Genomic DNA, 25,248 nt, shown 5'->3' with positions numbered 1-25,248 from the left:
AGCTCTCGCGAGAAGAGATTTGAGCGGCTGGCGGAGCCAATGGTGCTACTGGCGCCAGCATTCAAAAGAGTGCGGGCGCTGAGGCCGAGCTCCGGGCCTCCCCGCGCCCCCGCCCGCTGGGCTGCGGTCTCCCATGGACCTGATCCGGAGCCTTTGCGGGCAGCTGCGGACTCTGGCCGTCACCCTGGACAGCGAGACGGCGCGGCTGCAGCGGGCGCTGGACGGAGAGGACAGCGGTGAGCGAGGCAGGGCCCGCCCTCCGCCGGGCGCGCGGTGTCGGGCGGCGTCTGTGGGCCGGGTCCGCGAGTTACAGCCGCGGCGCTCCCCGGCGCGTGCGAGGGGCTCGCGGGTCAAAGCTCTCCGTCGCCGCGTGCCTCCCGCCGCCGGGGCCCGTCCCCCCCGGGGCCCGTGGCCGGCACAGACGCCGCTCCTCCGTGCTGCTTTTTAGACGACAAGTGCAGCACGATTCTCCACCACCAACGTGTGCGTTAGAGGATTTTGGAAGTTGTTGCCAGAGCAGTTCAGATTTTGAGATTATTTTCTAAGTGTCGTAATTGTAATGTGCCTTAAAACACTGCACCCGGTGGACGCAGACTCCTTTTACTTTCTATCGTGAATAGTTTTCCAGCCATTTTAAACTGTTTTTACTGTGACTGTGAAAACAATATATGTTCATAGCAAAAGTCTGAGATAATGGAAAAGTGAAAGAAGAAGAAATATTTTTCCTGTAAATCCAGCATGAGAAGACACTACTATTAATATTTTAGAAAATTTTCTACCATTCTTTAGCATTGCTCTGTTTTTGATTTTGTTTACATAGTTGAGATTATGCTGGAAGACACAAAATTTATTAACATTTTTGAATTTTTGATGTATAACTGAATTTGATTTACATAAAGCTTGCGCTAATTTACCTTCTTACCACCATATTACCTGTGTACACAAATTCTTTATTTACTTTTGCTTTTACAAGAAAAAAAATGGAATAATTTTTCAGTTCCTGGCCCATATGTATTACAGAAATTATGGAATTGTGATAATTAGAGAAAATGAACACCCATAATTGCCCTTTTATGTGCACAGTGATGAATCTTATTTAAAGGATACAATTCAGTGGATTTTAGTTTATTCACAGAGTTGTGCAACCATCATCACGTGAAGTTCAGATTTTCATCACCCCTAAAAGAGCCCCCTTGGCTGTTAACAGCCACTCGCCATAGTCCTGCCCCCACTCACCACACTGCCTTATGCACCTGTTCATCTACTTTCTGCCTCATAGATTTCCTGTTCTGGACATTTCACATAAATGGAATTGTACAGTACATAGTCTTTTGTGACTGGCTTATTTCACTTAGCGTAACGTCACAAGGTTTATCCATGTTGTGGTAGCACGTATCAGTATTTCATTAGTTTTATTGCTGAATAATATTTCTTTGTATGGATTTACCACATTTTGTTTATCTGTTCAGCAGCTGATGAACACGGGTTGTTTCTGCTTTTTGGCTATTAAGAATAATGCTGCTATAAACATTCATGTGCAAGTTTTTGTGTGAACATAGTGTTTTCAGTTTTCATGGTATACATTTAGAATGGAATTACTGGGTCACATAGTAAAGCTATGTTTAACTTTTTGAGGACTACCAAATTATTCACCAAAGTGGATGCACCCTTGTACATTTCCACCAGCAGTGAATGAGGGTTGCAGTTTCTCCACATCCTCAGCAACATTTGTTGTTGTCTGTCTTTTTGATTATTAGTTATTCTAGTGGGTATGAAGTACAATATCATTGATTTACATTTCCCTAATGAAAACTGGTCAACTTTAACAGGTGGTATAAGAGAAGATCTTGAAAGGAGGCATGTTTTAGAAAAGAGAAATCTTTTCATAAATGGCTTTTACATTATATATGTGGCCAGCTGATTAGTAAGAAGGGTGCGTAAAGGATGCCAGGTCTGCTGGACACTCATGGAAAAGGAGAGTGGATCTTGACCCTTACCTCATGCCACTCACAAAAATCAATTCTAGATGGACTGTAGCTCTAAGTACAAATGGCAAAACAGTAGAACTCTTAGAAGAAAACAAAAGTATTTGTCATGGCAAAGATTTTAAAAATAGAAGCCAAAAAATGCTCACCATAAAGGAAAAAGTTGCTGAGTGAGACTATTCCCTCCTCCCTCCCACCCTGGGCTGAGTGCTGATTATATAGGTATATTCACTTTAAAAGGTCATCAAACTATATACTTATGACTTCTGTACTTTTCTGTATGTTATAGTGTAATAAAAATTTTGAAGAGGGCCTTAACACTTCTCTTTGCAAATGACAGGATATAAATTATAGTATCTACAAAGACTTCATAATTCTAAGAAACTATCCTAAATTATACTTTTTGTTCTTTTTCCTCCTTCCCTTTATTATACTTTTTCCTTTCAATATTCATATTGAAGACTTTGAAGATTATCCAATGAGAGTTTTACATGACCTTCATTCGGAAGTCCGGACTCTAAAGGTATCACTCCTACAGTATTAATTTATCATTTTTATATGGTAATTTAAAAAATCTAAATAGACTTAGTCAGAAGTTAAATTAAAATGTACTTTCTTTCCTCATAAAAGGATGATGTCAGTACTCTTCTTGATAAAGCAAGTTTGGAAAGTCAAGACAGCATTGGTTTCATAAAGGCAACAAAAGTACTGATGAAAAAAAATTCAGTGGATATCATGAAAATAAGAGAGTTTTTCCAGAAGTATGGATATAATCCACGTGCCGAGACAAATCCAGGTGTGAACAACTTGCACTTTATAGCATTTGGTTTAGTATTAAAGAAGGCAGCACGAGGAAGCCTGCTGTGGGCTTGGCCCTGGTTTGCGGTCCTGGCTCTGCCATTCTGTGACATCACCGATCATCCCTTGCACAGCAGTCACTGTGTGCTGGACACAGGGCTGACCAGCGGGCAGGTCAAGGCCGTCCTCGCTCTCCTCTGCGAGATGCTGGCTGAGGACCAGCGGTGCTGGACGAAGGAGGGGGCAGGATAAATCTGCACGACTTGAGGCTACTTGGTTCCATTCTGCCAGTGGACAGCTGAGAGAGCAGCCTTAAGGCAGGCTGTCTCACTTTTCTTGTTCTCAGTTTCTTCCACAGAATGAGAGGTTTGGGGCTATCTAAATTGGTAACATCCTTTTTAGTTCTAAAATTCTAATGAAGGGCAGTATATCATGGGTGTTTAGAGTCAAACTGCCTGAGTTCACATCTCTAATTTACCACTTACTGGCTATATTACTTTGACCTGTTACTTGACTTTGTACCTCAGCTTCTTGTCTGTAAAGTACCAATGTTTAATAGTATCTACCTCTGAGGTTGCATAAGGATTAAATGAGATAAAATTTGCTTAGAACAGAAACTGCTATGCTCATCACCCAGTGTTCGCTCTTGTTACGGTTACCCCCGTACCTGTGAGTAACTAGCTTCAGCATGCTTCAGGATGATCTTTGTACATAAATAAAGCATTGATTAAATTCACTAAATAGGTATCAGAGGTATATTAAACAGCCCACATAGTGAGATGAAAAGAATTCGGGCAGCTCTGCTGTGAGCAAGTGGGCTTTGGTTACTCAGACACGGGTCCTGCCGGCCACTGCATGTGTGCCCTTGGATGATTTCTCTCAACCGCGTTTCCTCGCTAGTGAGATAGAGATGATAATAGCCCCCCTGAGGGGTAGTAATGATGTAATAAAGTAAAATAACTTTACTTTATTAAACTCATCAGTGACAGCCTTGTGATAAATATAATAGGTTTTCTGTAGTTCTTGCCTCATTTCTCAGCATTAACAGAAAGCACAATGCCAAAACAGATCTCAGTGAACCAGCAGCTCTCCCAAGGGCCCAAAGCCAGGAAATCAAGTTATAGCCCCCCACCCCCCCTGTTTTCTTTAAATGGTGCAGCCTTCAGATTTAACGTGCCCTGGCTTCTGCACACAAAACAGTACCCTGTCCCAGTCATTTCAAATCAAACAGAGAAACAAAGAAAGTTTTATCTTCAAGGAAAGTGTGTACCTCTTCACTTCCTTCAATCTGTTGGATCGCTTAGCTGGTCAAGTAAATGTACAGCCTAAATTTATCCCTTTCCTCTGCCTTTGGGCTCAAAAGATTCTGACAAGGATCTATACCAATGTCTGATAGACCCCATTTCAACTATAAACCTTCCTTTAAAACATGGAATAAACAAACAAAAAAGGTTATTATCAGGCTTACAAAAATACATTCCAGTTTATAACAGGAAAAGTACAAATATTTTTTTCTTAAAACGAATGCAGTCCCAGTCTATCCCTTCCCACCCCCTGTCCCCCTGGCAACCACAAGTTTGTATTCTGTCTATGAGTCTGTTTTTTTATTTTGTATTTATGGTTTTTTTTTTTTTAGATTCCACATATGAGCGATCTCATATGGTATTTTTCTTTCTCTTTCTGGCTTATTTCACTTAGAATGACATTTCCCAGGGACGTCCATGTTGCTGCAAATGGCGTTATGTTGCCGGTTTTTATGGCTGAATAGTATTCAATTGTATAAATACACCACATCTTCTCTATCCAGTCATCTGTTGATGGACACTTAGGCTGTTTCCATGTCTTGGCTGTTGTAAATAGTGCTGCTGTGAACATTGGGGTGCAGGCGTCTTTTTGAAGTAGGGTTCCTTCTGGACATATGCCCAGGAGCGGGATTCCTGGGTCATATGGTAAGTCTGTTCCTAGTCTTTGAGGCATCTCCGTGCTGTTTTCCACAGCGGCTGACCCAGACTGCACCCCAACCCGCAGTGCGGGAGGGCCCGTTTCCCCACAGACCCCCAGCACTTGTCATTTGTTTCACCCGCTGTTTCTCACACCAAAACTAGCCTTTCTCCTCCTTGAACTCTTTGTTGGCGTTCTAAGTGTCATCTAGATCACTTAGCTCGAACTGAAGTTCCACACCAAGTTCATTCACTGGTGGTGCACCCAGGAAGTGGCAAAGGACTGTGTGAAACAGTACAGTTGTTGGTAAGATTGTCCAGTCCAAAGTGCACGGTGTGGTGGTGAAGCACGTGGGGCCTGGAGTCAGACACAACCTGTTACAGGCTGACAAACTGTCTGTCTCACCAATTTCTCCTATTATTTCTTTCAGCTAGACTTGATACAGGTGTTCCAGACTGAGCATAAACATTTAGATTTGTATCACAGCCTTTCCTTTTACCTTAGCATCTGTAAGTTAGAAATCTAAAGTTATATTAGTATACGTTGTGTTAAATCTATAGTCAATTCCACACTAATTAATGCCATTAAGTGGTAAGATAGCTTCGTAATTTAAGAAAGACGGGTAAATCACATTAACTGAGGAAGTAAGGAAATTGGACTTTAATTTGTGGGCACTGATTTTTCATCTTGTAACATTCTAGTTTACTTCCCTTCTCTAATGCATCATCAAAATGGGAAATGGGTGGACAAGTGGCACATGTCAGAAATTTATTAAGGGGACAATTGAAAATGAGGAGAGGATCAGGACTTTTGCTGACTTGGGACATTTCAAATGGAGCTATTTTATGTGGTTTTAGTATATGACATTTTCTGGTTTGATGTTTGACCAAAACGTGACCTTGATTTTTCCTCCCAGCAGATGAGCAAGAAGTCATTGACTCTAAAGCAGAGGCCACTAAACATGAAAATGTTCAGAAGCCTGATGTGGAGGATGACTTGTCTGGCTCTGCTGTTGCGAGCAGTTCTGTTTCTGAGAAGTCTCCACGCAGTCCCCAGCTTTCAGATTTTGGGCTTGAGCGGTACATGATAGCCCAAGTGCTGCCAAGCCCTCCCCTGGCAGTGACTGGCCGTCAGGAAGAGCCAAAGCTTGTAACTCCCTTTTCCAAACAGTCACTAGCAAAAACTCCAAAATGTGCACTGAAGATGGATGATTTTGAGTGTGTCACTCCTAAATTAGAACACTTCGGTGTCTCTGAATATACTGTGTGTTTAAATGAAGATTATACGATGGGGCTTGAAAGTGTGAGGGATAAAAGGTGAGCAACTTTCTTAAGAGGCACATTTCATCTGACTTTCTAAGTCTTATTTATTGATTTTTCCTAGAAGAAATATGTTTCAGACAATATTTTTCTTCAGAGGTTTTCAGATGCTTCTATTTCACACTTCCCTGAATCACCAATTCCATCAGTTAAGTGCGAGCTGTTAGTTTCCTTGTTACATGATGTAGAAGGAGTGATGAGAGCCCGAAAACAGATGGTACTTGGTAGGATAGAGAAGAGGGGAGAAGAGGGGATAAAGTGACAGGTAAACTACTAAAAATGTGTGATCGATTCATCTGGAGACCTGGGAGGAGAAGAGGATCTGGGGTGAGTCACAGGTTTCTGTTCTGTTGCTCAGGATGATGCTGGGGAAGAAACGCGCGGGTAAAGGTGATGTGTGTACCGACGGGCTGCTGTTGAGGCGCTCTTAAGCTTAGGCACCTTAATGTGATTTAAAGCTCAGTGGTGAACTTTACGCTAGACTAAAGAGACTGGGAGCGATTGGTGTGGAAAGGGTAATTAAGAGTTACAAGGGAAATGAAAGTACTGTGTATCCAAGCAGCCAAGCAGCCAGGCGGCATCTGAAGATTGATCTGTACCTTTAAGAGCCATGATTATTAAAGAAGGAAGATGAATGATCAACTCAGAGACGGGAAAAACACCTACAATTCTGGGGAAAAGAGAAGGGAGCAAACACTAAAGATCAGATAAAACGTCGTTCCGAAGGACCTGGAAGGGTGGAACTCATGTGTTCAGGAGCTGGTTCTTATTTAAACATAAGTGTAAATGACAAAATTAGGAACTACAGGCTCTTTTTTTCTTTGTTAACCTATTAGAAACACTGTATGGTGTCGTATCGGGAGATTGAGAAAGGTCAGAGAGATGAGAGTGGTTTGAAAATGACACAGAATTATCAAAACAGATTCGAAGCAGAGAACCTGGACAGACCAAAAATCAGAGGAGAAACCTGAGAAAGTTGTCAAAGAACTAGCTCCAGAAGGTTCTGGGCACAGATGGCCTTCTGGATGAGTCCTTTCATAACTTCAAAAAGAGAACATCAAGGTTCCATCTTACATAAAAGTTCTTTTCCTGAGAAGGAAGCACATGTTCTGGTTCAGGTGCCAACACCCAGCCTGGGGACCATGAGACTCAAAGCCCCCTGTGTTGTGCTGCGTCACTGGTGAAGTGGGTGCAGCCGTGCCCACCCGGCCTGCACAGAGTCAGCGGGGTAAATGGATAAAAAGTTGTAAACTGCCTTAAGAGTGGGACACTGTGAAAATAATGATCCTTAAAAAGCAGTGTCAAAAATTTTGAAGTAATAATTAAGAACTGTCACTCTCAGGGGTTTACAAACTATCCCTGCAGCTCAAATCCAGCTTGCTGCCTCTTCTGAATAAGGTTTTATAGGAATAACAGACCCAAAAATGTTATTTTTCCTAAAACTAGAATAAAAGAGAAAACTGTGGTTTAGTTTGAGATTGATCCACCCTTGATACTGACACAAAGCACAGAGAAGGAAACTATGGCCTAATCTAATTGTGAATATAGATGTAAAAATCCCAAATAAAATACTCACAAATTGAATTCAACAGAATGTTAAAACTTTAATGGACGACTTCCCCGTTAAGCTTATCCCAGGAATGCAAAGATAGTTTTAATATTTGGGAACTCATAAAATACATCATTTCTATGATTCAATAAGAAAAAAAAGTAGAAAATCTCAATAGATGTCAGTAAGGAATTTGATAAAATTTGACACTTGTTCTTCATTTAAATGCTTGGTCAAACTCTAAATAAAAGGATACTTTGTTAATAAGATAAACAATATGTGTGGCTAACTCAGTAGCGAGCTGTCACCATTACTGAGCATCGCTCTTGGTGCTCTGGCCAATGTAATGAGACTGGAAATAGAAATAAGTCTTATTCTGATATACTTCCAGGCTGTTTTGTACTTGGGCAACTCGAGAAAATCGCCTCTAAACTTTCTAGAAACAGGGAAGGAGTAGCTCAGAGGTAGAGCACATGCTCAGCACACGTGAGGTCCTGGGTTCAATCCCCAGCACCTCCATTAAATAAATAAATAAACCTAATCATGTGCCCCACCGCCAAACATAAAAACAAAAACAAAAATTAAAGTTTCTAGAAATAATAAAAGTTCAAGAAGGAGGCTGATCTAAGATGTATTTTATATAGCTTTAAGATAACCATTTAAAATAGTATACTTTCCTGTATTGATAACTAATTGGTAAGTATAGTGGAAAAAGTCGTTCAGATGTGCAACAAAAAAGTAAAATACCCCTGCCAGTTGTATGTGAAAGTCCGTATGATTAAAACCATTAAATATTTCTGAATTGTATTAAGGGGAAATTAGGATGAAAAAAGATACCATATTCCTGAATAGAATGACTGGATATTATTAAGATATTACATCAAGTTAATTTAGTGATGTCATACAATTACAACAAAACTTCTGGGGATTTTTTTTAAGGTGGAGGGTAAGGGATATTTGACAAGATTATTCTAAAATTATTCAGAAGAATATAAAGTGAAGGTAGCTAAGACAATAATGAAAGCCAGCAGTAATGAGGGACTTGACCTACCAGTTACAAAAATGCACAGAGCTACAGTGAGTGGAACAGTGTCAGTCGTGACAGAATGGGCCGGAGCAGGAGCAGAACAGCCCGGAAGCAGCCTCTAACTCCCAGAAGAATTTTACACTGAAGGTGTTTTTGAAGTATGGATGATTCAGTAGGTTACGCTTGGGCCCCTGGTTAATTGGACCATCTTACGGTTTTCAGAGGCACTTTTCTTTATAACTGTTTCAGACGTCTGGGTCATTGGCTGGAACAACCTTAGTAAGATGACAAGATCAGTCAGTTCAGTCTGAAAAATGACAGGTTCTTAATCTACTGGTATAAAATTCCACTTTACGATTTTGAAGCTGTGAGCTATCCAATTTCTATATTTGAACTATGAGTCGAACTCATGGCTTTCTATAAGTGAGGGATTGTAAACCCACTTGTAAGTCAAAACCATCAATACAACATGGTTCTTAACCTTTTCTGAGCCATGGATCTTACATTTGCAAACAAAAAAAGGTTTGTTCCGTGGGACTCCTGCTCTGTGAGATATAAAGGACTGTTCGTCCAGACTTGATGGTATACAGTAAGATTAAACTTTTTCCAGGGGTTTAATATTAACTTCTTTTTTAAACTTACCATTTCCCTGTGAATTGCACCAGGGAGGAGGCCGCAGAAACAGAGCCAGTGACCAGCGATAACTTCTTTGCCACTCCCAGCCTTGTCACGCGGCCTCTGGAAGAAAGCGGTAAGTGTACAAATCAAGTTATTTCTCAGCTGTGCTCCTTCCAGACTGCCTTTGTACAAAAACGGGCCCCAGCACCTTAGCCGTGCAAAGAGCCTTCTGCGTCTTCTTGGCCCACAATACTGTGTGAGTCACAAGAAGCACCCTTCTGTTCATGTTGAGCACGATTTCATACAAGAGGAATATAAATTTCTGGTATGTTTTTCATACTCTTCCTGATTATATTTTGTATTTGTCAGCTTGTTTGTTTTCAACATTTTACCTTAAAACATATAAATGTATATTCATTCACCAATCTTGCTATAGAGCCAGTAAATAGCTTTTAGATTTTTAACTTAGCTTCAGCCCATTGACTAGAGTTCTACATTATCTTCCTTACATAAGCCACACCCAGAATACATCTGCTCTCTTCAAATTTGGGGGTTTTTTAATAGTACAAGAAATTAAAATTATTTTCATGTTGTGTTTTCATATTTGTCCCAGCAAACATGAAAACTGGTTTTCATGCAAATATAAAAAAATCCTAGAGTTTTATTAGTTTCTTCGAATAATGTTTTTTATTAATGAAAGTAGATTTATTTAGGGAGACACACATTCCATAGGCCGAATATGGTTAGTCTCCGAAGGGAGAGCCGCCCCAGGGCGTGGGGTTGTCTTGCAAAGTGAGAGCAGTCTAAATAATTATTTTTAATTGTCTGACCTTATACCAAATTTAGTGGCAGATTTTTTAAAATAACTTGTCAGATTTTTCCAAAGCTTTGGGCATATTTTCAGGAAAACTCTTTTTGTGCTAATTTCACTGACTTGTTATTAAATTAACAAGTACTGTTGGCAGAAACAGAATTGAAAAAATACAACTGATTCATAGGAAACTTAGAGCTCAACTTGCAGGAAAGAGCACAGCTCTATTAAATAGAGGCCTTTTTTTTTTAAAGAGAAGGATTGAACTGCTACCTCACACCTTACTCAGAAATCAATTCCCAGCGGACCGTAAACTTTTCTCAAAATGATAAAGAGTATCTTGATGCCTTCTGAAGGGGGTGGAGTTTTAAAGACGCGTACTGACCGAAGTCCTTCAGCGCACTTGAGCAGTGTATTTTATGGCAGGAATGGAATGCTTTGGTTTATCCGTTAGTAATTGATTAAGTGAAGGCTTGTTAAGAGATTTTTCTGTTGTTTTAGTTTGACCCTATGATGATACTAAAGGATCATCATTACCATTTTTATGGTCTAAACTTAATAAAACGTAGTGCTTACCATTGCTTCCTATATCCCATCGTTCCTCCTGGGTTTGGTTTTCTTCTTGTTAAAGAAGGTTCTTTCCGAGACGTTACTTCCAGCCTGTGTGAAGTGGCCTCTAGTTTTGTATGTCAGGTCACTCATTCTTGAGTGATGACTGAGCTAGAGAGAAACCACCAGGCTGGCAGCTTGTTTTCCTTGAATGTTTGAAAGAAGGTGTCCCGCTGCGACCTGGTGTCCGTTGCTCCTGTGAGCAGGGTGCTGCTCGTCTGCTCAGCTCTCCGTAGGAAATCTGTCCTCTCTCCCTGCAGCCTCTAAGGTTTTTGTCTTTATCTTTGATGGTCTGCATTTCTCTGCAATATATGTGTATGTTTGTTTTTATATATTATGTTTAGAATTTGGTGTGTTTTTTTAAGCTAAGGACTCATGTGCTTAATTCTGAAAATTCTCCAACATTCTCTCTTTAATAATATTACCTCCCTCTTGATTCCTCAGTTTTTTTCCCTGAATCTCCTGTGAGACATATTTCAGCCCATTACCCCTCGGCCTTTTTGGTTTGTTAGCTTCTCTTAGGTGTTTTTTTTCCCTTTCTCTGCACTGCTTTGTGCTTTAGTTAGCGCCTTCTTCCGATTTGCTATTTCTCAGAGTCTGAATTATTATTGCAATCCATTGATTGAATTTTTTACTCCAGTGACTACATTTTGTTTCATACTTTTTCCTTTCAGATGTGACTGTTCCTTTTTTTCTGTATATATTTTCTGTTAGGATTTCTGTGCCTTCATTTACCTCTTTGAACACTTTAAAACACGTATCTGAAAGACCATGGTATTGGTTCTCCTGTTTACTGCCCTGATTCTCCTTGACTGTGACGTCGTCCTCAGATTAAGCCACCGTATTCAGTGGGAGCCCCGTGCGCCGGGGGTGTCGGGCCCCAGCCAGGGCCCCAAGGGCGCACCAACTGCAGACGAGTTTTCAGGTTAGCTGCTGGCTCGGGATCTCTGCGCCAGACATGGGGGGCTCAGAACCCACAGCTCCACATGGTGTGGACCTGATATTCCGACTTCTCAGTATTCTTCCAAAGACGCTCCCGTTTTCTAGCCTGCTTTCATCCTGTCCCCTGGAGCCAGTGCCAGTGGGCTGACACTTTCTAGTCCCTGGTTTACAGCCTCACCGCTCTTCCGGGCGCTCAGGCTCATGTGTGGTGTCCGTCTCCGGTTCTCACGCAGCAGAGCTGGTGCCCTCGGCCCCTGCTCTGCTTGTCTTAAAACCCCAAGTGTGGAGGTGTCCGCTTGGAAGTGTCAGATTAAATAGATGTTAACATCTTGCTACATTGGCTTCAAATCTTTTTTTTTTAAATTAATATTATACATAAAGCTAAACTCCCAGCCCCACGCCAGTATTCCCCTTCCCCCCCAAAATAACAATTACCCTAAAATATAGTTGTGTTGTTGTAAGGTTTCACGGAAGTGGCAATATCCAATTCGTGTTCTTTTGTCTCATGCCTTTTTCAATCAACAGTATGTTTTCTGCAGTAATCTGTGTAAATCCAGTTCATCCATTTTCGTTGTGAAGCAGTATTCCATTGTATGAAAAAGCCGTATCGTATTTATTCATTTGCTTATTAAGGGACAGTTAAATTGCTTGTATTTATTTGTTTTGTACCGTTACAGGCAGTGCTCTGGCTAAACTGTCCCTTGTACACCTGTATTTCTCACATCTTGGAGTAGAATTTCTAAATCAAAGGGGAAGCACATCTTCGCTTATTCTGGAGAATGCTAAGCGGCCCCCGTACAGTGGCCGTTCTTGTGACGCTGCTTTCAGTCACAGAGCTTTAGAGTGAAGTCCTAGGGTCTTGGGGGGCAAGCAACCTTCTCACCATCTTTCTCCTCCTTTTTCTTCAGAAATTTGATTTTCTCATAAAGGTCTTCTGTAGATTTTAAAAGATGTTTATGTGTTGATCTTGTCTTCCTTGTTGCTGTTACAAAGAATACCCTTTTTCAAATATGCTTCTGTTTGTTGATTTTATAGAATAACTGTTCATGGTTGCATATTGCGCTTGGACCTTGCAACCTTGCCAACTTCCACTAGTGCTAATGATAATTAGATGTGTGGTATGACACCTTTGTTTTCCTGTCCAGTCAAGTACACTGTACTTATAATTTAGTAAGTTATTAATAATAAAGTGCACAAACTATATGGGCAGAGACTATAACATAAAAGTTAAAATCTTTATTTCAACTTCATTTTCATGCCCCTGCATGTGTCTTCTAGATGCTGAGTGTTCCCAGTCTCCCTTGGCACCTACATTCTGCACTCCCGGTTTGAAAGTCCCTTCTACAAAGGACAGCACAGCTTTGGTAAATTTCCATGAACTTGAAACACTAATCTTTTTCCTAGTGAATCACATACGCTGTTTCCAGGCTCAGTCTAAAAAACGTAGACTGATGCAGTCTTTGGGAGTGTATTTACAGTGTTTCTGGAGGGTTCTTTAACAGCATGTATCAAGAACTTTAAATTTTTTGTTTTGCCCTTACCAATACTGCAGTTTCTTCCTCTATAACTTCCTTGTTATAAATCTTTGTCCCAATGTGCCTTCATAACTTTTACCTGTGTCAATTTATTAAGGCACATTGGGACAAAGATTTACAACAAGGAAGTTATAGAGGAAGAAGCTGCACTATTGATATGGGCAGAACATGGGGACAGTCAGTCAAATGATAAAGGGGAGTGAAGTATATTAAGGTGAATCCGTTAAGATCTAGTGCCATGTGACGGGCATATGTTTTGAAAAACAGATAAGAACATACAGAAAGAACGTTTTCAAGAAACATTTAATGATAAAATGATTTATCTGTATATATAGACATACACATGTGCCCACATACACCTGTATTTTATTTTATGGAAAAGGAAACACACCAAAATGTGGTTATCTGTGGGTGATAGATTTATGGGTGATTTTTATTCTTTTTTCCCCAGTTTTTCCCAGTAAACAAATTTACTATCTAATCAAAACCTCATCCCTTTTTAAAGTCAATATGAACACAAAACAACCAGCCTGGCAGGCTGGATCATCCAGAGCAGCGATAGAAATGTCCTGTGATGTGTGTCCAGTGTGGTAGCTAGCTCCTGAGGACATAAAATGTGACTAGTGCACCTGAGGAACCAGTTCTCAGTTTTTCCAAGTGTTGTTAAATTAAAATTAGATGTCAGCAGCGCCACGTGACTCGCGGTAATCCACTGCTAATATTCCTGCTCGCGCGGAAGGCACGCCCCGCCTCGTCCCCTCTGACCTCAGGGAGCCGCGCCAGGGCAGCGTTGAGGGAGCCGCTTTCTCCCCGCTGGGAGTGAGGGCAGCGCCCATCCGTGCTATGCCTCTTGTCTGGCCCAGGTTGGTGTGGCCTGAGTCTGGGTGGTGAATCGCCTGGATCTGGGGTTCAGTCAACGAGTTTGCTTAGCTTTCCCACGAAGCTCAGCCTAGGGTAATGAAGACGGTACCTGGTCCTCCGTACGCCATCTTTGTGTTCCTGATTGTATTTAGTCCTCGGTCAGGGAAGCAGGGGTCATTTTGGGGCCTACTTAGAAACCCCAACAGAACTAACAGTTGACTAGCAATTTTTATTTACTCTGTCACTTTATACCATCATACTTTAATGGTTTCTTTTTATTCAATAGGTGTCCACAAGTGACCCACCGTCAGAGACAAACAGCTCAGCAGGTGGTTTGGAAGTGAAAGACCGCGCGCCGCTGGTTTCGACCTCAGACATGCGCTTTGAGGGCTTCGCGGACCCCCCTTCTCCCACGATTTCCTCCTACGAGAACCTGCTCCGGACGCCCACCCCGCCGGAAGTAACTGCAATCCCAGATGACATTCGCCAGGTTATCTTTCTAGACGTCTTTTTCTGTTGGGCTAATGTGCTGGTTTGGACCTAAACCTAAGTTCTGGGCTGTCAGGCCCTCCGAAAACCACCTGGCGAAGGCTCTTCAGAGCTGGGCACCAGCTAGTGGCGGTGTCGTTCTCTGTGCCCTCATGAGGCATCTTCTCTTCACGTCCTGTTCTGAAACGTGTTGCGATACTTTCTAGTCATTGTTCAGTGGCGATCACCACGTTGGCCCGCCTCCCTCGGTGCTTCCCTCAGAGTCAGAAATGTCACCCTTACGGCGACTGAGGGTCCGAGTACAGGAGTCACTGTATCGGTGTCTATTGGACTTGACACATCCTGGACCTCAGCTGGAGAAATGCTGGTTTAAATATGTTCGATGTCTGATTCTATGTACAGTGTAATTTGCTGGCAGTCTGCTGCTGATTTATAACAACTGCCAACTCTAGTGAATAACCACCAGCCAGATTGTCTGAGCACCATGCTCCCACCCCGCAAATACGGCCGTAGGGTGGGCGGGTGTAACTTAACTGGGTGCAGCTCTTAATAACCATCCGGGAAACCCTCCTAGCTTACAGAGAGCTAAGAGGAGGGTCAGCTGTGTGGGAAAACACCCATGTGCCATTGGCACGGACTCGTCCTAAGGTCAGTCCGGTGTTTGTTACCCTCTCTCTGTCTCCACTTCCCTGGCATCGTCATAAACAGGGGGAAGGAGCTCGCTCTGCCTGTGGCATCCTGTGTTTCCAGTTTGCCGTGGTGGTCCTGCTCTCTGATTTCTACATGAAGGAGGGGAACCTTGTACTTCACTGTCACCTCTTTGGGAAAAGCTCACGGCTGACATTTCAGATTCTTGTCTTTCTAAGCTTTAGAGCTGATGCGCTTTCTTTTGAGCGATTATCTCGCTGCTTCCTGTCTGTGTTTTCTGAACGTCGTTATCGAGCCTCGCTTTGCTCTCGGGAGGCTCCCGTTAACCTCGGGGTGCACTTCAGCAGGCTTCAGAAACCAAGCCTCAGCACCCAAGGTAAACTTCTGAAATCACCATCTTCTCTGTGCTGCTGAAATCTCAGACTGCTTCAAGTAAGCCACAGCTTCAGATTTTCCTTGGCTTTCCTTGAATGTTTTATAACACCTTCCAAGCTGACATTACATTGTTCACAGGACTAGATAAAAAGGAATTTGCTTTGTTTTAGATTCTATCAAAGTACAACTCAAACCTCGCTACTCCAGTGGCAGTTAAAGCGGTGCCGCCCAGCAGAGGGCTCCTTCCTCGACACGAAGGGCAGAACGTCCGGGATGCTGGCAACAAGGAGAACTGGTGAACGTGAGTGTGCCCACCCCAGAGGAGCGCGTTCTTTGAGGACAGCATTTGGAAATTCACGTCTGAATGGCAGTGAACATTCCTCCTTGACATGTGCCGGCTTCAGGCAACATCCCCTTGGTACCACGCCCGTGATTCCTGTGTCTCCGACTCCCACACCGGCACGTTCAGTGATGCCACGGGGAACCTGTTCCCAGCTATTCTAGAAGCATAAACTAGATGGTTGCGTGTTGTGTCATTTGTTTTGTTGGTGGCTATTAAGTAGACTTAGTTGATACTTTTTATTTGTATCTTTCCACAGAAGCTGCGGTGGGGCCCTCCTTCCATTACGGATGAAGCGAAGCTGCACCCCACCCCCCACACCTTCCCCTTTTTAAAAACCAGTTCATATTAAAGATGAGAAAGGACACTGGTAGCCTAGTTTGCTTTTGATTCTGTTTGGTTCAGTTTGGTTGCGTTTAACCCCAGTTGTCAGTGTGTAGCTCAGTTACTCAGTTCTGAAAGGTCATTACTGTTTCACTGATCTCACATTTCCCTTGTCTAATGGACCAGAATGATATAAGTGATATTAGGAAGCAGGACAAACAGTCTTTAAAATCTCACTGTTACCGTCTGCTGCTCAGATGTGGCCACCGTCAGTCCTCAGGCTGGATGCCTGTCGCGTGGCTGGAGCCGGCCCCTTGCCCTGCCCTCGTCTCCTCTCGTGACTGTCTCCAGGTCTCTTCCTCCCATTTCAGCAGTGCTCTTTCAAGACAGTGCTGTTCACAGGTGACAGCTTCGATTACTCTAGGGAAAGAGGGACTCACATGCCTAGGGAACGGCACTGTAACAGGCCTCAGACACTCGGAGTCGGGCCCACGCTGTGTCTGTTCTGTCCTCTCAAACCCCTCTCCCCAGCACGTGGCTGTGACCCCTCCGGTCCAGAGGCCCAACAAGGTCCCGCAGGACCCTCTCTGCTCTGTGGCCTCCAGAGCCGGCCCCTCGCTTCTGGCAGCCCTGCCCGTCGAGCCTGGCGGCCTCCCGATCTCCGCGCAGCTGCAGAGTGGTTTTCCCTGGTGACACTCGTGACAGCACTGTTGGCAGACCACATTACGGCCAGTGCGGAAGGGGGACCTGGCGTGTCGAGGAGACAGTTAGAGACATGAGCAGAAACAGGTGACGAGGGGCTCCCGTGGCTCAGCTTCGGGGAAGCTGACGCACGAGATCGCCCTTTCACATTGTGCCCTGAGAGTCATGTGCTCTCTTCACTTTGTCAGAAAATCGGCACTAAAACAGAACAACTTCCTCTTTGTTCTAGGAATTACTATGCAGTTATAATTATTTTTTGCTAAATTTCACGTAAAATTTGAGATACTTAATTTTTCAAGGTAAGCCCTGGTCCACCTTGTGTTTGTGGCAGCCTTGTCCACTGTTTACCGTCGTTCTGTGTCCGCAGGTCCACAGGGCTGGCGAGGTTGGTGGAGGGAGCGAGTCCATTCAGGGTGTGCCGAGGCCTGAATCCTGGAGTTCTCGTTTCAGCAGGTGGAAAGAGGCAGACGAATCTGGCAGAGAAGACTGAAAAGACGCCAGTGAAGCAGGCAGAGGATGCTTCAAGGAGAGTGACCGATCCCATCAGCGCTGCTGAGAGCCCAAGAGGAAGGAAGACGGCGTCTCCTCTGGGCTTGGCGGAGCTGATGTTACGGACAGCACTGAGGCGTTCTGCCGGCGCGCTGGGCACATAGGTCCGGGCAGGAGACGGAGGTGAGGCCGCAAAGACGATGACTGTACCTTGGCAAAAACGTACAACGCAGAGGACAACTTTACGGGGCAAGGACCAGTGTAGCTGGGTGGGAGCCAGCTTGCAGTGAGCTGAGGACAAAAGGCACTATTTTTGGAAACAGCTGTTTCAACTCATCTATTGTTGGCTGTGCACCTAGGTTCACAGCTGCTGTGGGCGGTTACTCACAGCGGGTCTCAGTTTCACCTTGAGGGGAGACCGCGGTCACTGAACCTCAGTGGTGAAGGTTAGATGCCATCAGCCCGGGCGGGGCTCCGCACAGCTCAGCACTCTGTAATTAGCAGCTCAGTTTGTGTGCTGCCTTCTCAGTTTCACAAAAACCAAGTTTGGAATTTGTGTTTGAATAGAAAAAGGTGGGCTGAGTTCAGCTCTATTTAAGAACAGTTGAAATCTTAAGAGAACTTTAAGCCTAGCCTAGCCGGACAGTTTGCCTGCTTTCTCTCCCCTTCGCACCTGCCCCTTAGACGCACACACACACACACAAAGCTAATGCCTGAAACATCACCTGCGCTGACGGCTACTCTGGGTGTAAAAATTAACTGATCTTAACTGACCCCCTGTCGAGGACCTGCTGAGTAACTGAAAATGCCAAGTCCCCGCACGGTGAGAACGGGCGGTGCACGTGCCCCGGCTCCCACTCCAGGTGGGAGGTGCTGCATGATGAGCCGAGCTGGTGCTGCCGCGGGGACCGGTCTCTGCCTGAGCACAGTCGGTTACTCACCCAAAGCCACGCTGGCCACAGCCAGAGAGGTACGTGAGGACCAAGGACAAGTGTTTTGCTTTGTAGCTCTCTATGCAGTGATAAACTGCTTTTGGTGAAGTTTGCGATCTTTAAAGGAAAAATTCCATGTCGGGACATAGAGATGCCAGCAGATACATGAAAAGGCGCTCAACATCACTCATCAGGGAAATTCACGTCAAAACCAGAGATACCACCACCCGCATGTCAGGTGGGCTGCCATCAAAAAGACCACAGGTAGGTGTTGGTGAGGATGTGGAGAAGAGCTGTCTGCAACCCCACATTCACTACGATATTGTTTACAACAGCCATGATGTAAACAGCCTTAAGTGTCCATGGGGGGGGTGAATGGATAAACACGCTGTGAGACACACACGATGGAACATTCAGCCATTAAAAAAGAAAGAAATCTTGCCATTAGCAACAATATGGATGGACCTTGAGTGCATTATGTTGCATGAAAATTAGGCAAATACCACATTTTCTCCCTTATATGTAGAATCTGAAAAAACAAAGCCAAACCAAACTCACAGATACAGAGGACAGACTGGTGGTTATTAAAGGGGAGGGGAGTTTGGGGGGACAAGAAGGGTGAAGGGGTTCAACTGTCCGGTGGCAGGTGCTAACTGGACTTACTGTGGTAGTCAATTTGTAGTCGGTTTATTCTGTGCACCTGAAACTAATACGTTGTTATGTACCCGTTTTACCTTAAAAAAATAGAATTCCTTGTTGGAACCAAGCAAATAAACCACTTTATATTGAACTAGTGGGAGAATAACCTGGCAAACCCCCAGCGTAGGAGTTCACACCATCATGAAAAGTTAGCCGAGAAAGTCCTTATCTGAGTTCCTGCCTTCCTGATCTGCACTGTACATCTTCTCCACAAATAGGAAGGTAATCACAGCTCCTCTTCAAAAAAAAACACGTTTAAGTGAATTTTATGAACTAAGGTTTGAGGCAAACTGCAGGGGAGACAGGTGCCAGAGCTGGGAGCCAGGCTCCTCTCTGCCATCTGCTGACTGCACAGGGACCCCCAATTCCATAATCACTAGATTTTAAAACAGCATCAAATTACTTTAATTTTCCTTTGCTAGGATATTTGCTAGTACATATTTTTCATTTTGGAATACACGTTTTCAAAATGTCCTACTGTACTGAACTAAAGGTGACTGAGATCGTCACACCGCACTGTTACACACTGCACAGCGAGGCTGCACCTGCCGCGGGAGCCAGGCCGCCCTGACTGAAGTCCAGCTTGGGACTAACATTTGTTCCCTACGTGACAGGCACTATTCTACCCCCTTAGCAAACATTTGTCGCAATCCTACGGGCTGTTTCCTCCATTTTACAAACTAAAAAAAAAAAAACAAAGACTCAAGTAACTTGTCCGAGGTGGCTACTGCTGCAACCAGATATAAATGTCCAGCCCAACTGGTTTGAACCAGTCCACACTCTGCCTCCCAGGTCAGACCTCAGGTACGCCCCACCCCTCAAGGCTCCTGACAGGGTATAGGCGCCCCACTCTCACCCCGACCTGCTCCCTGGCCCTAAGAGTCCCCTTTTGTGCCCCCCCCTTCGTCTCCAGGCAACCCTCCGCCCTCACGTCAGTCTGTGCTAACCCTTGTTCCTCTACATGAGTCCTGCCCTCAAAGTGCCCTTTTCTCCCCATTCTTAGAACATGAAAAGGCGTCACTGTGGCACCGGTTCTCCTTGCCTCTAACTGGCAGACACTGTCCCGTGGTTCAGGCGGGCCCATCTCTCCCCACGGCTCCCCTTCCCGACTCCAGGCTCCCGCGATGACGGACCCCCATGGTGTCCTTGTTCTGCCCACCTGGGCTTAAACACACCCAACTCCATTACTCAGGAAAGCCCCAACAGAGTTCAACCCTGCCCCAGGCCCTAGAATTTTCACACTCAAGTTGACTGCAACATATATTTAACAATACAGTTTTACATAGAATGCTAAGAGCACTTTTCTTCATATTTTACAGAACTTGAAACATAAGGACTTTCTATTAACATTCATACCATAGCAAAGCCAAGTCTAATTGCTAAATAGATGCATTACAATTTGTTTAGTTTAAAGGCTTAATGGCAATAAGGGGGGAGGAGAAAGCAGTTTATTTTACATAACTGAATGAAAAATAAATTCAAGAAATAGCAAATAAAATTTAATATGGTCGCATGCGTCCCGAAGGAGGTGGTGCCCGATTTGGGGGGGTGATCGCTATGTCCAAGTAGTCTCCTATTTGGAACTTCTGTGACTGCAGGGTCATGGAGTCATCCGTCCCCTTCCTCCCAGACATGGTGCTGCCGATCTCCTTGACTCTGCGGGGAAGAGGCCAGCGGTTAGCGGAGGACAGTCACTGAAACCTAAGCGCTGCCGAGTGCACGTGGGCCGGGCTGCTCCGGAGCTGTGCTGTCAGGACCGCACTAACCCCAAGCAGGCATCAAGACAGTCCAGGGTCCTCCCGCCCATTGAGGAGGTTCAATAGAGGGGTTATCTAACCGGTAAAACATGCCCAAACCAAAGAGGTCACTGCAGGAATTAGAAATGAAGCCACCTACCTATACCCGGGCCTTTTAAGATCCGTGAAAACAATTGCAAAATTGAAGTGTGTGCCCTTCTTCCTAGCCTCTGGGTAGACTTCTTTCACTAAACTAGTCAGTTCTTTCAAGGTTGCGTCCATCCTGAATATTTTTTAAAAAAAAGACATTGTATTATTAACATAAGGTTAATCAGCAATAATACGACAAGGATACTGACACACAACGGGTTAATTACACGTGTCTCAATTACAACTTACGTTAGAAACGTCTACAGTTGAGTAAATTCTGAGGCACCTAGTAACACTGCCTGCCCCCAGATATTCCCCTGACCATCCTCAGTGTCCGAAACTTGATGAATTAAGGTCAGACTGCTAGTATGCTGAAGGGACTTCAGAATTAGGCATGCTGTCTTTTGCTGCTATGTAACATCTTACTGGCCTACTAGTCCAAATTAATCCAAGTTCTTAAAATAGTTGTTCTTCATTATTTCTAAGACACATACTTTCCCCACATTTTAGCATCTCTGAAATTGGAATGCATCTCAGAATCAGTGTGATAGAAAAGCATTTTCATAAAGATGTGCAGTGTTTTCCTTTCGAAGATTGACTGATGAGTTTTACAATAGACGGAGTCAAAATCAATGAAACACATGGAACTCTACACTAAGCTTGGCCTCCTCTCAACATATATTCCTGCGCTGACAGTGTCCATCTGACTCAGAACTCAGTATAGTCCCTTGAGCTAATACGGCACAGTCTGGAAAAATCTTCCAAAATATAAGCGTCCTGGAAACACAGCAAACTAGTCTAAGTTCCTGTACTGTTTTTCTTTCATGATAACTGGGAATATGAAAGGGGGGACTTGGAACTTGAAGCACCGCCGCCTGACATGCTGTGTGGTGACACACGGAGGCAGGGCGCCTGTGAAGATGGGAGAGCTCTACTGTGTAGCACAGAGCAGGGAATCCAGCATCCAAGACACCGCTCAGCTTCACCTCCGCACCCACTGACACCTCTCCACCTCGTCACATTCAAGCAGAACCTCGGCTCCAACTGCACGAGTGAAACCACCTGTGATGACCACGGCGTCTCTGCTCTCCACCACCGCCGCCTCCATGCCTGCAACAGAGCTCAGCAGTGCCCCCCAGTGTGCCCCGTTTCACCACCAAAGCCACCACCACCCGCCAGTCGCCCGTCTGCAGCCCGCTGTCTCTAACCTCTAAAGGCAGATCAGATCTGTACTTTCTCCATCCCACCATCACAGCTTCAGTCCAACCTCTCATTATTCAAATCTTTGTATGTTGCCTTCAGTTCACCTCAGTGTTTCTTCTGCCTGATACGCTGACGTTTACTCTGTTATCAGTTATTCCCTGGTACACAGTATGCACTTACGACGTGTGCCAGAAAGGATTCTTCCTTCCTAGCAACATTCTCCAGAGTGTCTGCTTGAGGAGTGTGGTCACACCCTGTTATCAGTTCTGACATGGCTGAGGACTGTCTTCCCAGACCAATGGTTGGGAATGTTGCTCTCCAACCACGAGCCTCAAGCATGACGAACGTAAGACTCCCCCGGGTTGAAGTCTTTGCTGGGTGACCATGAGGGTTAACTTTATGTGCCAATTTTGAGAAGCACAGCCCAGTTCATAGGTGTTGTGTCAGGTAGATAGGATTAAAGTCTACACGAGATTTTTAAAGGAGATTATCCTAGATAATCTGCGTAAATCTCAATCTGAGTGGGCCTCAATCAGTGGAAAAGACGCACTTTCAAGACTTCCCTGAACAAATTTCAGCAGCTTATGCTGGAGAGTTCTGGACTGCCCTTCCTGGTGGCCTGCCCCACAGCTGAGGTCTTAGGTGCCTAGGCCGTCCCCACAATTGTGTAAATCAATTTTCTGTAATAAATCTCTTCATATATATCTCCTACTGGTCTGTTTTTCTGGTTGAACCCTGTTACAGTCACCTAGATAATTCTCTTCCAATAAACAACCTGCTTAGCGCCCACCCAAGCGCAGGATATACTTGCTCCTGCGGCGTGCCTGTGGGTGCTCCCCCAGCTCCGCACAGCACTCTGGACTCTGGCAAACTCAGCAAGCTTCTGCTGTGCTCCTGTGGACGCCACTCCTTTCCGTCGACTTGTCTTCGGGCTGCCCCTCAGTCTCCTTCTGCAAACGGTGAGTTCCCAAGGCTGTTAACCAGTCTCCCCTCGTTAGAGCTTCGGGAGCGGCGGCAGGCTGAGCTACCCCTCCGTGACCACGTTGTCTCTCTGTCTTCTCTGCCACCATTTTGAGGTATGATATAATGTTGTCTTTCCTTGTTTGGTCGCAGTTTGTGGACAGGACTTTTTGTAATTTCTTTCCTGATTGAGAGTACAGGTCCGTGGAACAATCCCACCCTGCCATCTCCACCCAAAGTCTTACTTAGTATTTATTCATCTGCCTTCTCTCCCAGGTTGAGTTCACTCTAGGGAGGGGCAGTACCTTCTTTATACCCTTAGGGTCTAAGCAAAGCACCTGGCAAATAGGAAGTGTTAATTTGATGGAGAAAATAAAGACATAATCTCTGAACAGAGGTTCAAGTTAATCACCAATCTATTAGTAACAGCTCTTCCCTACAAGCTAAATCAAGCTTCCTGAGCTGTTATCCTGGAATAATACTGAACTAGACTCAAACTACTACATGCAGAAATTTAATAAGTACCTCCAAAGAGAGAAATGAGGTTCCAATATTTAAAGAACTGAATTCTAGTACACTGGGTTTACAATTAAAATTACACCCCTTCTTAGGAATGTAAAAGGCTGTATGTAGAACAGTTTAGCAGTTCCTCAAAAACTTAAAACCCAGGAGTGACCATGTACAATCGAGCGATCTCATTTCTGGGTACATACTCAAAAGATACTTATGCACCCACGTTCATAGCAGCATGATTCACAATAGCTGAAAGGTGGAAACAGCCTCCAATGTCCATCAACAGACAAGTGGACAAACAAAACTGCATAACCAGACAATGAAATATTACTCAGCCGTAAGGAAGAATTAAGTCCTGTTACATACCACAACGTGGATGAACCTTAAAAAACGTAAGTGAAATAAGCCAGACACAAAAGGATGAATCTGATGAGTCCACTTACATGAAATGCCTAAAACAGGCAAATTCAGAGACCTAAAGCAGAGTAGTGTCTAGCAAGGACTGGGGGGAGGGAGGAATCCTCACCGTTACTGCTTACTGGTACAGAATTTCTTCTAGGGAGAACTTAAAACTTTTGGAAACAGATATTGGTAGTGGTTGCACAATGTGAATATACTGAATGCCACCAAGTGGTGCACTTAAACAGTTAAAATGGCACATGCCACATGTACTTTACATAACAGATAAAAAATTTTTTAACATACACCTTTTAAGGCTACTAAAAAGCCATTATGTCAAACCAAGGACTTACATGCAGCTTGCTGTATGTAACAGTCCTAATCAGACGTGGGGTAAGGAAGGTCCACTTAACAGGGAAACACCCAACCGCAGGTCTTCAGGCAACACATCAAAAGCTTATCCACTAAGCACCACATCAGAACACCGGGGTTTGCTTTCGTGATGCTGTGGCACCTAAGGCTTGGTACTACGTGGACGTGCTCTCCGGATGGCAAACCTCACTCAATAGCACCACATATTCGACCACGAGCCCCTCAGGGGCGGCCACCGCGTCTTAACGACCCAGCAGCCAGAACAGCGAGGAACCTCGGGTCACTTCCTTACAACCCCAGAGTTTTCGCACTAAACGTAGAAGCGCCCCAAGAGGAGCGAACACCCGCTCCCCGACCAGCTGCGACCGCTAACTTCCCGCGAGCTGCGCCCAAAGGCCCCGGCGGAAGGGGGGCTGCAAACGCGCGGACGGGCCCTCAGCGGCCCAGGGACTCCCGCCCGCCCCGGCCCCGGCCCCGGCCCCGCCTCACCAGGTGTAGATCTGCAGCTCGCTGGACGGCACGTTCCCGCGGGAGAACTCGTCCATGCGGTGGTGGCGGCCGTTGTTGGTGGTGAACACGCGCAGCAGCAGCGGGCAGGTCTGCGGGGCGGGAGGCGGCGGGAGTCAGGCGGCGGCGAGCGCGGCCGCCCCTCCCTTCCCTTCCCCGCGAAGCGCCGCCGCCCCCGCCCCAGGCCCCCTCCGCCTCTCCTAGCCCGCACCTTCTCCCGATCGATGGGCTTCTCCGGCTCCTTCTTGATTTCCTCCTGGGTAACGCGCGACTCCACCGCCATCTTCCTTCTGCGGCCCGCGAGACGCTCGCTCTGACCTCCGACCCCCGCCGCGAGCATGAGAACCACAGTTCTCGCGAGGAGAGGCTCGAGATTTTATAGAAGACCGGCGTGGGGGCGGGGCGTCCCCGGCGC

The 25,248-nt window shown here is 45.0% G+C and overlaps 2 protein-coding genes across 3 annotated transcripts; one reads left to right on the top strand and one right to left on the bottom strand.

The window, feature by feature from the left end:
- The first annotated feature begins 9 nt into the window (after positions 1-9).
- SKA3 (spindle and kinetochore associated complex subunit 3) lies at positions 10-16,217 on the top strand. Of its 2 annotated transcripts, none has more exons than XM_074377893.1 (9): positions 10-236; positions 2,447-2,508; positions 2,616-2,781; positions 5,644-6,040; positions 9,285-9,370; positions 12,878-12,963; positions 14,282-14,485; positions 15,678-15,808; positions 16,107-16,217. In XM_074377893.1, the coding sequence occupies exons 1-8, from the start codon at positions 134-136 to the stop codon at positions 15,804-15,806; spliced, it is 1,233 nt and encodes a 410-aa protein (XP_074233994.1). In that variant the 5' UTR covers positions 10-133; the 3' UTR covers positions 15,807-15,808; positions 16,107-16,217. The 2 variants fall into 2 exon arrangements, with proteins under 2 accessions (XP_074233994.1, XP_074233992.1); XM_074377891.1 differs by having other exon boundaries at positions 5,641-6,040.
- Positions 16,218-20,240: 4,023 nt separating this feature from the next.
- On the bottom strand, positions 20,241-25,204 carry SAP18 (Sin3A associated protein 18). The gene is made up of 4 exons (XM_074377907.1): positions 25,045-25,204; positions 24,816-24,925; positions 20,890-21,012; positions 20,241-20,649 (listed from the first exon to the last, which is right to left on the bottom strand). The coding sequence occupies exons 1-4, from the start codon at positions 25,171-25,173 to the stop codon at positions 20,493-20,495; spliced, it is 519 nt and encodes a 172-aa protein (XP_074234008.1). The 5' UTR covers positions 25,174-25,204; the 3' UTR covers positions 20,241-20,492.
- Positions 25,205-25,248: the final 44 nt, after the last annotated feature.

The sequence above is a fragment of the Camelus bactrianus genome, chromosome 14, assembly GCF_048773025.1.
Source record: "Camelus bactrianus isolate YW-2024 breed Bactrian camel chromosome 14, ASM4877302v1, whole genome shotgun sequence".
NCBI classification, from domain to species: Eukaryota; Metazoa; Chordata; class Mammalia; order Artiodactyla; family Camelidae; genus Camelus; species Camelus bactrianus.
The sequence above is the reverse complement of the archived record's forward strand: the minus strand, read 5'-3'. Positions and strand labels throughout refer to the sequence as shown.

Excerpts from the sequence above, each read along its gene's own strand:
- SKA3 (XM_074377891.1), top strand. The coding sequence starts at position 134 with ATGGACCTGATCCGGAGCCTTTGCGGGCAGCTGCGGACTCTGGCCGTC. Across the intron at positions 237-2,446 it reads GCTGGACGGAGAGGACAGCG|ACTTTGAAGATTATCCAATG; the intron begins GTGAGCGAGGCA and ends TTCATATTGAAG. Across the intron at positions 12,964-14,281 it reads CAAAGGACAGCACAGCTTTG|GTGTCCACAAGTGACCCACC; the intron begins GTAAATTTCCAT and ends TTTATTCAATAG.
- SAP18 (XM_074377907.1), bottom strand. The coding sequence starts at position 25,173 with ATGCTCGCGGCGGGGGTCGGAGGTCAGAGCGAGCGTCTCGCGGGCCGC. Across the intron at positions 24,926-25,044 it reads AGCCCATCGATCGGGAGAAG|ACCTGCCCGCTGCTGCTGCG; the intron begins GTGCGGGCTAGG and ends CCCGCCCCGCAG. Across the intron at positions 21,013-24,815 it reads GAGCTGCAGATCTACACCTG|GATGGACGCAACCTTGAAAG; the intron begins GTGAGGCGGGGC and ends AAAAATATTCAG.